This window comes from Pituophis catenifer, unplaced genomic scaffold, assembly GCF_029215685.1.
Source record: "Pituophis catenifer annectens isolate HBS135680 unplaced genomic scaffold, rPitCat1.0.hap2 SCAF_20, whole genome shotgun sequence".
NCBI lineage: Eukaryota > Metazoa > Chordata > Lepidosauria > Squamata > Colubridae > Pituophis > Pituophis catenifer.
In genome coordinates this window covers 815,498-828,228 of record NW_027256900.1, presented here as the reverse complement: position 1 = coordinate 828,228, position 12,731 = coordinate 815,498, and the positions used below count along the sequence as shown (strand labels likewise).

At 51.5% G+C, this 12,731-nt stretch overlaps 1 protein-coding gene across 1 annotated transcript; it reads left to right on the top strand.

The window, feature by feature from the left end:
- Nucleotides 1-3,480: 3,480 nt before the first annotated feature.
- On the top strand, nucleotides 3,481-7,494 carry LOC139326254 (vomeronasal type-2 receptor 26-like; the record flags this gene model as incomplete). Its single annotated transcript, XM_070956410.1, has 3 exons — nucleotides 3,481-3,598; nucleotides 4,410-5,275; nucleotides 7,276-7,494. Coding segments are annotated over 3 exons (1,203 nt in total), but the record flags the coding sequence as incomplete, so codon positions are not given.
- Nucleotides 7,495-12,731: the final 5,237 nt, after the last annotated feature.

The window sequence follows — 12,731 nt, the reverse complement described above, 5'->3', positions numbered from 1 at the left end:
TTTTAATATTAAACTCTGCTCATTTGAAAATGCTGTATTCTTTCTTAAATGAATTGCTGTATTTGTGGGTTTGTGATGAGCATGGTGGAATTTCCCCTTTGTTCCGTCCCCACTGCAGGTGGGTCTGTGTGCAGCTCAACAGGCAGCTAAACCCCCCTCTTCTCCTCCAGTGAAAGGGAGCCTGGGGTGGATCTGGGTGTTTCATTGGGAGAAAAGGGCATGGAGAAACTGAGGAAATGCAAAGAGTGAGAATCAAATATAAATAGGAGATAGGCAGCATTAACTAACAGCCAGCAAAGAAGCAGCTGGAACCTCTCCAGCGATGCTCCGTGTGAGGGAAGGAGGCCTCTGGATGACCATGTGTCTCGGTCAAACCGGCTGCTTCCGTCTCCTCCAAAGGCTGAGAGAAAAGGGAGTCTGGCTTCAGGCCATACAGTTAGGCTTATCTGCCCCTGGCCACTAGGTGGGGCTAGAGCAACAACAGCCCAATAGATACATGTTGTGGCATGACAACCTTTATCAATTTGGAGGAGACCCTGAGACCATCTAGCCCAACCCCTCCTCTCTGCAGGAATCCCAGTCAAAGCTTCTCTGACTGATGGCTGCTCAGTCTCTGCAGATAATCCATGAAGAGGAGACTGAACTTCTCTGCTTCACTGGCTCAGCTCTAAAACAGCAAATTCTCCTCCAAGTGTGGTGCCTGCGAGGGGACGTGGTCCTTGAGTTGGGGTCTCCCCAAACCAGAATGGTCACTTCCTGATACTTCCTGAAATGATGGCTGCATTTGCCTTCTTTACATGAACATCTTCCTGCTGACTCAGATTCTGTTTCCAGTTACCGTATTTTTCAGAGTATAAAATGCACCTTTTCCCCCCTAAAAGGGGGTGAAAATTTAGATGGGTCTTATACACCAAATATAGCCCTGCCCACCCACTGGCCCCCACCCTTTGCCCTCTGCCTCCTTGCAAGCAAACAGCAAGAAAAAACAGCTCTTTTCAGCTTCAGCACAGCCTAATTAGCACAAGTTGATTGGATCGGCCTCCCAATTCTCAGCTGATTTGCTCTCAGTTGTTTTGCGCAGGGCTCTGCTGGGTTACTGCAAAGAGGTAAATTGCTGGGCAGATTTTTTTCTCCTTGTGCTAATCAAGCTATGCTGAAAACGAAAATGAAAGTAAAGCAGGCTGTTTGCTGTTTGCTGCAATGAGGCAAAATTGCTCAGAGGCAGAGGGAGATTTCTTTGTCTTCTTTTCCTCACCAAAAAAGGTAGGTGCATCTTATACTCTGCTGCATGTTTCTTGAACCCTTGGCCTGAATGGCCACCCCCAGGGATCTGAAGGGGCTTCCCTGCTCTATTTTGTGGCCATTTGGATACCATGAATCAAGTTTTGCCCTTTTTGATCTTTGTTTTCTCATCATTTATGCCCAGTTGATTGTAATTACAGTGCTGAAGAAGGGCTCGCAAGGCTCTTTTCAGGCCTTCTGGTGTCCTGGAGAGGATCACAGGGGCATCTGCATAGAGCAGGAGGGCGATGCTTCAGTCACCTATTTTTGGGGGGATGTGATTTGGTTTGTTTAGCCATTTGACCATGACGGTTATGTAAAAGTTGAAAAGCAGGGGGGCCAAAATGTCCCCGTTTAACCCCCTTTTGAGTTTTAACTGACTTTGAGAGGGACCCCTGCATATCACACCTCACCTTGAGGGATGTTTTAGTATGTGGGGCAGGTAAGAGATGAAGAAGCCTGTGGTCAATTGAGGCAGCTTCCAGCTTCCCCCATAGCTTAGTCCTGGGAACCGTATCAAAGGCTGCCTTGAGATCTATAAAGCAGGCGTAGAATGATGCAGGTCTATTTGATACGTATTTTTCCATCAGTTGATGAAGAACTAAGCACTGATCGGTAGTGCCTCTCCCCTCTCTAAACCCGGCTCCCTCTTCAGCGATCAAATTCTCCAGAGCCAGCCACTCTCCATCTGGAGGTGTTTTCCATCAGGATGACCAGGGAGAAGATTAGCCCGACAACTTTCTTCTTGATCAACCCATGCTTTCTGGGAATCAACCTCTTGTTTTCAAAGAGTTTATGAATCATCTTTTTTTCCCCTCTGTTCATTTTATTTGTCATCTGCTCTAGAATGTTCCCTATAATTGACCAATTGTGTCAATTATATTTTCTCTATGCTTTGTCAGTATATGATGGACAAATCTTTCTCAAAACTTTTCATTCACTTATGAAGATAATGGCATTATTTGTATCCTATTTAACCATATTTGGAGATTAGACAATTGTGGAAGAAAGATTCAATGTGGGATAAGAAATAAAGTTTTCTGTTTTTCAAATTCTTGGATGTTCCCATTCTAGTTTCATCCCTTTCTGGAGAAGAATGAATTTTGGAATATTTCTGATAGCAAACTGTACTTGGACCAAAATGGAGAGATAACAGCAGATCTGGGCATCAGAATCTTCTTGGTTCTCCCCAAGGGTGATGTCAAGGAAGAGTTTCTGGTGTATTCTCAAAGACAGAGACTTTTTATCAAAAAAGGTGCTCTTTCATGGCTAAAGTTGCTCAATAAGGTGGGAGAAATTTTGGTGTCTTTTCTCTGTTTTTCAAAGCCTGAGGTCCCATTTCAAGTGGGCAAAGAAGGGGTGAAATGCTACCACTTCACTCTGGTTTGGGCAAACCGGTAGTAATAAAAACTATCCATTCAGGCGAACTGGTAGTAAAAAATACTTTTAAAAGGTAAAAAAAGCTGTGATCATCGGAACCTTTTTTTTTTTTTTACTTTTTAAAGCATTGTTTTACTATCTTTTCTCCTGAACTGGTAGTAAAAAAAATGCTTTAAAAAAGTAAAAAAAAAAAAAGTTGGCCAAGCCCACCCAGTCACATGACCCCACCAAGCCACGCCCACCAAGCCACGCCCACAGAACCAGTCACAACAATTTTTACATTTCACCACTGGGGCAAAGCCTGGAGTCTCCAGGGTGGTTGGCCTCCCATGCCAGGTGGTGTCATCTCATGGAAGCTCTTCAAGAGACAGGACCTAAGTGGAGTGGCTTTGCCATGTTTTATGGAAACCTTTCAAAATCTTACTGGTCCGAGCTTTCTTTCTCCATCAATGTTTAATTTCATATTAAAAAACCTAATAGAATAAAATTTCCTAAATCTTTTACAGTAAACTTTGTTATCAATTTTATTAAAAATATATCATCATACTTAGAAAGAATCAATTCCATCTGTCTAGACTTTAGTAAATAGAAAATTATTTTATTGTAATGTTAAATTCTGAAAGCAAAAGGAACTAAATGAAGAATCTGCCAGTTGTTTTACCTCCTGCATCTGTTTAGGAGTAGTCAGAGGTTTCCTATTTACCCCAATGAAGAACAGAGGCTACTTGTCTACATCCATTTCTCCCTCCATTTTCCATGGACGGAGAGTCCTAACACCTTTTCCTTGGCATTCCTTGTTTTTCTGATTAGTCCCTGCCTCAGTCCAAATGTGTGGAAAGTTGCCATCCTGGATTTGTCAAGAGGGCTCGAGAAGGAGAGCCAGTTTGCTGCTACGACTGCGTTCCTTGTCCGGAGGGGACCTTCTCCACTCAGGAAGGTGGTTCACGCAGAGGAAAATGGGAGGCTTTATGGAATTCGACCCAAATTAAAAGACAGATTGAAGCTCACCTGGTTTTTTATTTTTAACCTGCACAATTTCTTATCTAAATGGAAGTAAATCAAAAAGACTTTGAAGGAGGAGCTGGGAAAGAGATGGGAGGAGGGGGTGGCAGATTGGGCAAGCTTTACTAACAGCAGAGGAAACATCTCTTCTGCTTTTCATTTTGGATATGTGCTGCTAAATTCATCTTTCTAGGAACATTTGAGTTCTTTGAAAATTGATGAATTGTTATACGTCCACCTTCTGAAAGGCCTTCAGAAGTTCTGGGAGCTTCATTACTGGAAGCTTTCGAGAGGAGACTGGACTGCCATTTGTCAGAAATGGTGTAGGGTCTCTGCTTAGGCAGAGAGGAGTGGACTAGATGACCTATAAGGTCCCCTCCAACTCTGTTAATCTGTAATCTGTATATTGGATCCTCCCCTTGAGGATCACTGAGAAGGTGTCACTGGTCCATAATGTGGTGCTGTGGATAGTTATGGGGGGAACTCATTACACAAATATTCTGCCAGTCATGTAGATCAATCAATCAATCAGAACAGAGCTGGAAAGGAGCTTGGAGGTCATTTAGTCCTACTCCCTTCTCAAGCAGGAGACCTTATGCCATTTCAAAGGAGTGACTGTTCAATGAAATTGTTAAGAAATACTTCTTGGAAAATGCCTGGGGTATCAGCTGTTATCCAAAGAAGGTATTTTCTGTAAGATAAAAGGACAGAATATTAAAGAAATTTTGCTTTTTTTGCTTTCTCAGATACCGAAAAATGCACCAAGTGCCCAGATGATAAATATCCAAATGAGGACAGAGTCCAATGTATCCCCAAAATTATAACCTTCCTGTCTTATGAAGAACTTCTGGGCATCATCCTGGTCTCTTTTGCCCTACTCTTGTTCTTAATCACAGGTCTTGTTTTAATCATCTTCATTAAATACCGAGAAACTCCCATTGTCAAAGCCAACAACCGGGACCTCTCCTACATCCTCCTGGTCTCCCTCCTGCTTTGCTTCTTGTCTCCTTCTCTCTTCATTGGTCAACCAAGGAAAGCCACCTGCCTTCTCCGACAAACGGTTTTCAGCATCATCTTCTCAGTGGCCGTTTCTTCACTCTTGGCCAAAACCATCACGGTGGTTCTGGCTTTCCTGGCCACAAAACCAGGGAACCGAGTGAAAAGATGGTTGGGGAAGAGCTTGGCCAACTCCATCATCCTTTCTTCTTCTGCTGTCCAAATTCTCATCTGCTTCATCTGGCTGGGACTTTCTCCCCCCTTCCCTGACTCTGACCTCCACTCCCAGCCTGGAGAGATCATCCTGCAATGCAACGAAGGGGCCGTTGTCATGTTCTACGTCACCCTCAGCTACATGGGCTTCCTGGCTGCCATCTGCTTCACGGTGGCTTTCCTGGCCAGGAACCTGCCTGGGGCCTTCAACGAAGCCAAGCTGATCACCTTCAGCATGCTGGTCTTCTGCAGTGTCTGGGTGACTTTTGTGCCCACCTACCTGAGCACCAAAGGGAAATCCATGGTGGCTGTGCAGGTCTTCTCCATCCTGGCCTCCAGTGCTGGTCTGCTGGGCTGCATCTTCATCCCCAAGTGCTACATTATCCTTCTGAGGCCAGACCTCAACACAAAGGAGCAGCTCACAGCCAGAACAAATGTAAAAACATGAGATATAACATCATTATGATACTGGAAGAATTGTTAAAGATTCATTTTATTTGAAAGGAGATATTCTTTCCATTTAGATAGTATGCAGGAGTCAAAGAAAATCATATCTATATGTTTCATAATTGGAAATTGTTGAATGACTAGAATTCTTCTAGCTCCCTTTCCTTTCAGCTCAATAAATCTTGCTAAAGAGAACTCTGTAGAAGTCATTTAGAGGAATTTGATGTTCAGGAACAGCTACTGAATGTGACATCTTATAGAAATAATTGAGGCACTTGTTCCTACAGCTAAAAGTGTGTGCGTGAGAGAGCAGGAAAAGAGGTCAGGAGGAAGCTATGGGAACCAAGCACCAGCCTGGTTGCCTGATCTCCTCCGTCAGAATGCCGGAATGATGTGAAATGCCATGTTTGACTGGCTCTCAGCTGAAGAGGGAAATCTTCATCACTCTTATATAATTCTTTCTTGATTTCCTCATAAAAGCCTCCTTTGCAGAAATAATTCAGCAGAACAGCTGTCTGGGATTTCAGTTTGGGATTGTTTTTATTTTGGTATGTACTTCACACCAAAATAATAATAAAAAAGTAAATAAAAAAATAAAATGTGTAAAGAAATTTCCACTGTGTTTTTTTTTTCTTTCCTCAACCAGAGAAATAAAATAGCGGTTTTCAGGCCTTTAATTTTCCACTCTACAATTTCTACCTAAAGCATTTTCTCTGCTCCTCTTCCAAGCTTGTCCTGTCTGTGAAGGGCTGGACAAGATGTCCAGAGAAAGGGGACCTGGAGACTCAGCCCAGGAGGAGGTTGAGGGGATCCTGTCTAAAGGCAGCCGCATCACTGACCAGGTCACAAACCTTCAATGCTGCATAATATTCATCCAGGTCCAAGAAGGGGGGGGGGGCTTCCAGATTTCTAGGAAGAGGCACCCATGGAAGCTGTTCTGCTCTCGAAACATAGAGATTGCTGATCAATTGGGAATCAATTTTTATGTTTCAGAATGGCTCCCAATTGTGAGTAGAATCCCTTTGCAAATTTTATTTTAAGGAGATAAAAAAAACTCTGATGGCATCAGAACAAGGTCAGTCTAAGATTCTGTCAGAATGTTCATGACTGGGAAGACACGATAACAAAGTCAGCCAATGAATAGGCATAGCAACTAAATCAGCCAATTGAGAGCTGAGACAGACTGGAGCCAGTGCATGTCTTAGTCTGCAGCTTCTGACTCTGTGCAGAGAAAAGAAACTGAAACCAGTGTGTGAACTTGTCTGCTGTTCTGAGCTGAAATGAAACTGTGAAACTGTATTGTAAACTTACTTCATGTATTATTATTGTATATATAAAGAAGTTAATGAATCCAGCTGAATCAGTTTCTGTGTGCTTCTGGATTTGATTTTCGTAAGAAACTCTGATAGATTCACAGTAACCACACAAATATCTCTGGTTCTCCCACAAGCAGAAGGCAGAGAGACTTATGGCTTTGCTCAACATGGAACTGGTCTTTTCCCACAATTTCACTTTCCTCCATCACACCACACAATATTGGACACATTAATCTGAGAAAATGTTTCCAAGTTTCATACCCCCAATCAAAAAGTACTAAGGCTGGACTGGAACTCAAGAGTCTCCTGGGGATTCATCCAAAGTCACTCGGGAAGATTTCATACCAGTGGGAAGATTAGAACTCAGAGCCTCCTGGACCTTGGCCCAAACTCCCCCAACAGGCTTTCATGCCTAAGGCAGAACTAGAACTCACAATCTCCCAATGATTGTCTCAAAGGCACCCATTCGGCTTTTATTTTAAAGCTGGTTTTAAAAGTTTAGTGAGTCCAGCAAAGTCCCTCGGCTGGCTTTGGTTCTCTGCACCCTCCCCGGGCACTCCTGGCCCCCCTTCTCCCCCCCCCCAAGCACCAAAGGCTCCTCCTGCCCCTGCGCCTCCCTTCTCCCCTCCCCCCCGAACAGACAGCTGTCACTCAAGCCCCTGTCCTGCAGCGGCACCCTCGGCAGGCAATCCGCCTGAGCCGCCTCGTCCCTGCAGAAGCCGCCTCGGGCCTTGCGCGGGAGCCTCGCCAGGGAGCCGGGCGGGAGGGCGAGCACTGCGGAGGGGGCGGCGGGGAAGACGGTCATGGGGGGAATGGATCGGCCACCACCGGAATCCGGGCCAGGTTGCTCTCCGGCTAAGTGTGCAGCCGTCGGGCGGGGGAGAAACAGCGCCCGGCTCCAGTCCCAGAACAGCAGCTGCAAAGTTGGAGGCTCTTGGAAGGAAGGGGGGGGAGGGAAGCGGCTCTTTTTGTATGTGTGTGTATAAATCCCCCCTTTTGATCTGCATCTGCATCCCACCCCCACCCCTAGTCGCTTCCCCGCTCTCCGTCCAACCCGGCCCTCCTACTGCGGCGCTCCTCCTGCCTGGCAGCTGCTGCCCAGAAGCCCTGGAGGTCCCTCCCCCCCCAGGACTGAAAAGCCCCCTTTCCGCCTCTGCCAAGGGCTACGCTGAGGCCCCTCCCAGACCCCCCCAATGCCCGCATCCTCTGTTCTGGGGAAGCTGCGGGGGCGATGGGGAAGCTCAGCCCGTCTTCGCCCCCCAACCTCCAGGCGGCAACATCTGGGCCAGGTGAGGAGAGACGAGAGACGAGCCCTCCAGGTGCGGAACCTCCCCCGTTACTCAGAGACGGAGGCGCTGAGCGGAGGAGGTGGTGGGGGGATGAGGCCATTCAAGGGAAGCCGGGGGGGGGAGAAAATGGGGGGGAGTCGGTTGATTGGAGGCTCAGCGTGGTGCGTCCTCCGCGGGTGGGAGGCTGGAGGGGGGACCGCAGGCGAAGGCTCCTCTCCAGAGAGCGGGGAGGGGGTCGGGGAGCGCGGCGCAAAGGCTTCAAAGGCAGCGGAGGGGCTGGGGGGCTGCTGTGCCCTGTTCCGACTTCGCCCGGGTGCCAAGGGAGGGGGGCAGGCAAGGGGCGGGCCCACGGCTGTATGGTTGGGCAAGGCGAGAGGGGGGGCAGGGAGGCGCCTTACCGTCCATCCATCCATCCATCCATCCATCCGTGTCTGAGACTAGGTTGAGTCTCCAACTCTCCGCTAAATCAATAGAGGGAAGGTGGGATTTCTCTTTCATCTCCTGTCCAACGGGCTCATCCGGCCCATCCTGGAGAACGAGGGATTCGCATGAAGTCTGTGTGACCTGATGGGAAGGGGAAGACGGATTGAAAGGGGGGGGGGGGAAGGGGGAGGGGAAGAAACCCCCGACGCCTTTTCTTGTCTTTGGATGATTTTGTATCCACAAACAGCTGAAGAAGAATCAGCCTGACCTGCTCAAAACTTCAGCCATCAAAGTCATCCGGAGGCTCTTCAGAAGGGGCCGCATGCAGCTGTCTGGGCTTCTGGGCATTGGTTGATTTCCCTCCCTCCTTCCCCCTCTTCTCCCCCTCCTTCCCGTCTTTTCCTCCCTCCTCACCTGCCACCAGGTGTCCGCAGCGTATTTGTCACGTTCCCTTCCGCAGCTCTTACACAGCAGAGCAAACCCCACCCAGCCAGGCTGCCTCAACAACCAACCCAAACTACCCAGGAGCTGTCAATCATCCCCGGCCAGACCGAGGTCCCTGCCGCAGTTGGAGAGGAAGGGACCCAGCGGGACGGCCAGTCTGAGACGTTTGGCGGAGGAAAGGAGGGTCTTCTGGGACTGAAGGGCCCCCGTGAAGGGGCCTCTGCAAATCCCCAGATCTGTGGGGAGGAGGTCTGGCGGGGAGGAACCGGGTGCCCCTCCCCTCAAAAGGGAGATTTTGCCCCCCCCCAAATCTGGGCAGCTGCCCTCTTTTCTCTCCTCCCCCAAGGCAGAGGAAGCCTCCAGATGTTGCTGTCTACAGTTGTGGTAAGAAGAAGAGCCCAGTTGTCCCACTCACCCCTCCCCCCACATCCAACTTCCCAATAAAGATCAGTTTGCGGGGAGGGGAAGGTTCGGGAGCCCCAGGCCTCAGCCCAGCCCCCGTTGACAAAGGCAGAGGGGGAAGGGGGGAAGGGGGGGTCTGGCCTTGGGCACAGCTCCCCTCGCCCCTCCCTCCAGTCGCTTCTCAGCCAGCAGCTGCAGGGGAGAAGGAGTGCAGCAAGGGGGGGGGAGGTTAGACGGGCTTCCTCCTAAGCCGGCTGCAGGATGGAGGGGGGGTGCAAGGGCAGCCTGCACCTCTTCCCTCCCCCAAACCCCTCGGCCTCGGGCAGAGCAGAGCAAGAAAGAGGGTGGGGGGTCTGGAGGCTGAACCAGGGGATTATTCTATTCTATTCTATTCTGTTCTGTTGTATTCCATTCTGAATAAGGAGTATTAATTCAAGTGAATTAAACAAAAATGTAAACACCCAGCCTAAAAAAGCAAGAGATTGGGGAGATTGGGGTTCCATCCTATGCAAGATGACCCCCAATCTCCCCTAAACTGCCAGGATCTGCTTAAGGACCACAACCGAGAGACCCGAAGGGCAGCCAATTTCCAGAGACCCAGCGCCAAGCTCCATCCAGAGGCTCCCAGGTCAAAGGCAACTTTGGGGCTTCCATCCCAGTCTGGACTCAGGACCTCCTGCCTGTTTGCAGGGCACCTCAGTTGGGGGAGCCCAGCCTGGCTGCATGGAGACCCTGGTTGTGGCCCCCTCCCAAATGCCTGGGAGACGATGGAGAGGAGTTGATGCTTCTGTCCAGGCTCTCAGGGTTCTCTCTTCTCCCCCTCCCAGCCCAACTTCAAGTAGAAGCAAAAGAGAAGCAGGTGAGCTCAGAAAGAGCTCTAAACTTCTAAGAGACAGATTGTGATTTCTTCTCCACGCTAAGGAGATTCTAGAGTCCAGCCTCCCACACTCGGGCAATGGGGCAAGGCGAGAGGGGAGCAGGGAGGCGCAGCTGCCTGGATGGTCTCTGGTGCTAAGCAGGGATGCTGAGGGTCTCCTCTGGATGGGCAACCCAAGTGATCGCTGCGGAAAAGCCAGCCAGCCAGCAGGGAAGCCTGTTTCCCCCCCAAAAAAAGCAGGTCCCCTCCTCAAAATCCCAGCTCCTCCTTCCCCTTTGCTCTGCCCCCCAGTTCCCAAACTCCCCCTATTAGGACAGCTCCGACATACACACAGGCTAGTCTAGCAAGATCGCTGCCTCGCCCTTCCCACAGGGGGCGCTCTTCCTCCCAATTGGCCAAAAGCCTTCAGCCCCACCGAGGCTCCCTCCACAGCCCCCGCAGCCCTGGAGATCTCCAACACGCTGTTCGGGGCCTCCGCCAGCCGAGCTGAAGGGCGAGAAGGAAGCTGGGAAGGCGCCGAGCAGCCCTTCGTGGTGGCCTTTCAGCTCCCCGTCCCAGGGGCTCTTCCTACCTCCTGTCCACCTTCTCAGCCTGGCCGTCCTTCGGCCTCCCTCCTGCTTCTCCTGGGCCCAAACTCTGCTTGAAGGTTTCCTTCTGGGACCCTCGAGCTGCCCCTTCCCATCCCCCCTTGTGTGCAGCTCCCTCTTTTGCAGAGAGCGAGGCAGGGCTGCCCTTTGCCAAGATGGAAGGGATGACCGAGTCGCCCGGGCTTCAGACCAACTGTGGACAGCAACATCTGGGGAAGGTGAGGTTTCCTCTCCCTGGGGGAAGAGGTAGAAGATGCCACCTCTCCAGATGCAGGTGGGCCTTTGTTAGGTGTCTTTGTTAGGGTTGGGTGGGTTCCTCCTCCCCATCCAGCCCTTCGCAGCCTCCAGGCACCGCAGAAGCACCGGACTGAGCAGCATTGCACGTTTTCCTAGAGGTCAAATATGGAAGTTGAGAAAATGGTGTTTGTGTGTAGTTGATTGGCGGCAGAGCGTGGCATCTCCTCCGTGGGAGGGCGGTCGAAGGGGCGACGCAGGTGGAGGCTGCCTACTGCGGTTCCTCTCCCAAGAGCAGCTGGGGGGTGGGGGTGGGCACCATGGGGCAAGGGCGTGAAGGTCGAAGTGTGTGTGTGTGTGTGTGTGTGTGTGTGTTGCTGGTGTGGCTCCTCACCTGCATTGTGGCAAAGGAAGCCCACCTGGGTGGCGCCTCCCGCCCTTCTTCTTCCCCTCCAAGAGGGAAACCTTCAGTCTGGGATTGGGAAGATCCAGATCCAGAGAAGGGAAGACGGCAGGATTCACCCATTACTCTTGCTAGTCCATTAGTGGGGAGGGTTGTGTCTTGATCGCAGGGGGGCAAAGGCAGACGGTTAACCTCTGGGATCAGAGATTGGCCCAGAGCCCCCCAGCTGGTGGGATTCGAACCCAGATTCTCTCTGTTCCTAGGCTGCTGCTTGGACCACTGGGCCGCCTCAGGCAGCCTCCATGCAGGGAAAGTGAGCAGCCCCCCCAAGCTCCAGGCAGGGCACCATGGTTTCCCGGGAGGTCTGGCTCCGCCCAGGTAGGGAAGCGCCCAGGAACGACCGCCGAGTCAGACCTGACCGCCTTCAAGCGCAGCACAGAAGAATCGGATGGAAACGCCTTGAGTGGCAGAGACGGCCTGGACTCTCCGCGGGTGAAGATGGGGGCCCAGGAGAGCCGCAGGGGACATGGAAGACTGACTCTCGCTCCGGAGGGAGCCGTGGAGGGCAGCCAAGGGAGCGCAGCCCCGGGGGCAAGAAAAGCAAGAAGGGCCCCATCCCCTCAGTGGAAGACCAGGCGGAGCTGCTCGGCTGACATCACTGCTTTTCTGGGCCACTTTGGCTCCGGTTGTGCTCCAGAGGGAACCCCACACCTTGCAAAGACCCCAATTGCCCCCCCCCCCCGCAGCCTTGCTCGGCAGATCTTTGGAAGCCAGTTAAGAAGGGGGGGCTACTCCTCCCCTCCTCCTCCTTTTTGTCTCCTTCCTCCTTCTCTTTCTTTCATCGCTTTTGCTTTCTGGGCCCTTTTCCTCTCGGCTGGAGTCCCCTCCCCGCCCCCTCCCTCCTTGGCCCCCCAGGAGCCCCCCCCCTCAGGGCTGGCTGAGAGCCCCTCTGGGAAGCGCAGCGGACAAGGAAGCAGCGGAGCGGCGATCGTCTGCATCGCCTTCCTCCCAGCCCAGCTGCGGGGAAGGAGGGCTAAGCGGGCGGCTCTGCGCCTCTCCCCTCTTGGCCCCATCGGAGCTCAGAGGCTGCAGGAGCCCCGCCGAAGAGGGCTGCCCGGGGGACTGTGGGGGGAGGCCTCCGGGGCGCTGGAGCTGAAGCGGGGCTTCTTAGCAGCAGTTTCACCCGAGGCCTCCCCGCAAGAGGCGGACAGCTGGACAGGCGAGGAGGAGGAGGCCGACGGAGAAGTTATTCTCTGGGGCAGCGGATCCCTCACCACTGGGCTCAGGGAAACCTCGGAGGCTTCGCTTCGCAGTGCCCTTTGCTGAGGTTGCAGCCCTGCAGGCTGGGGAGGAGGGGATTAGATCCAGCTGTCGGAGGGGTCCTTATCACCCACTAAAGGACGGAGGGGGGAGGATGCAGGATGCCTTAGAAAGCCC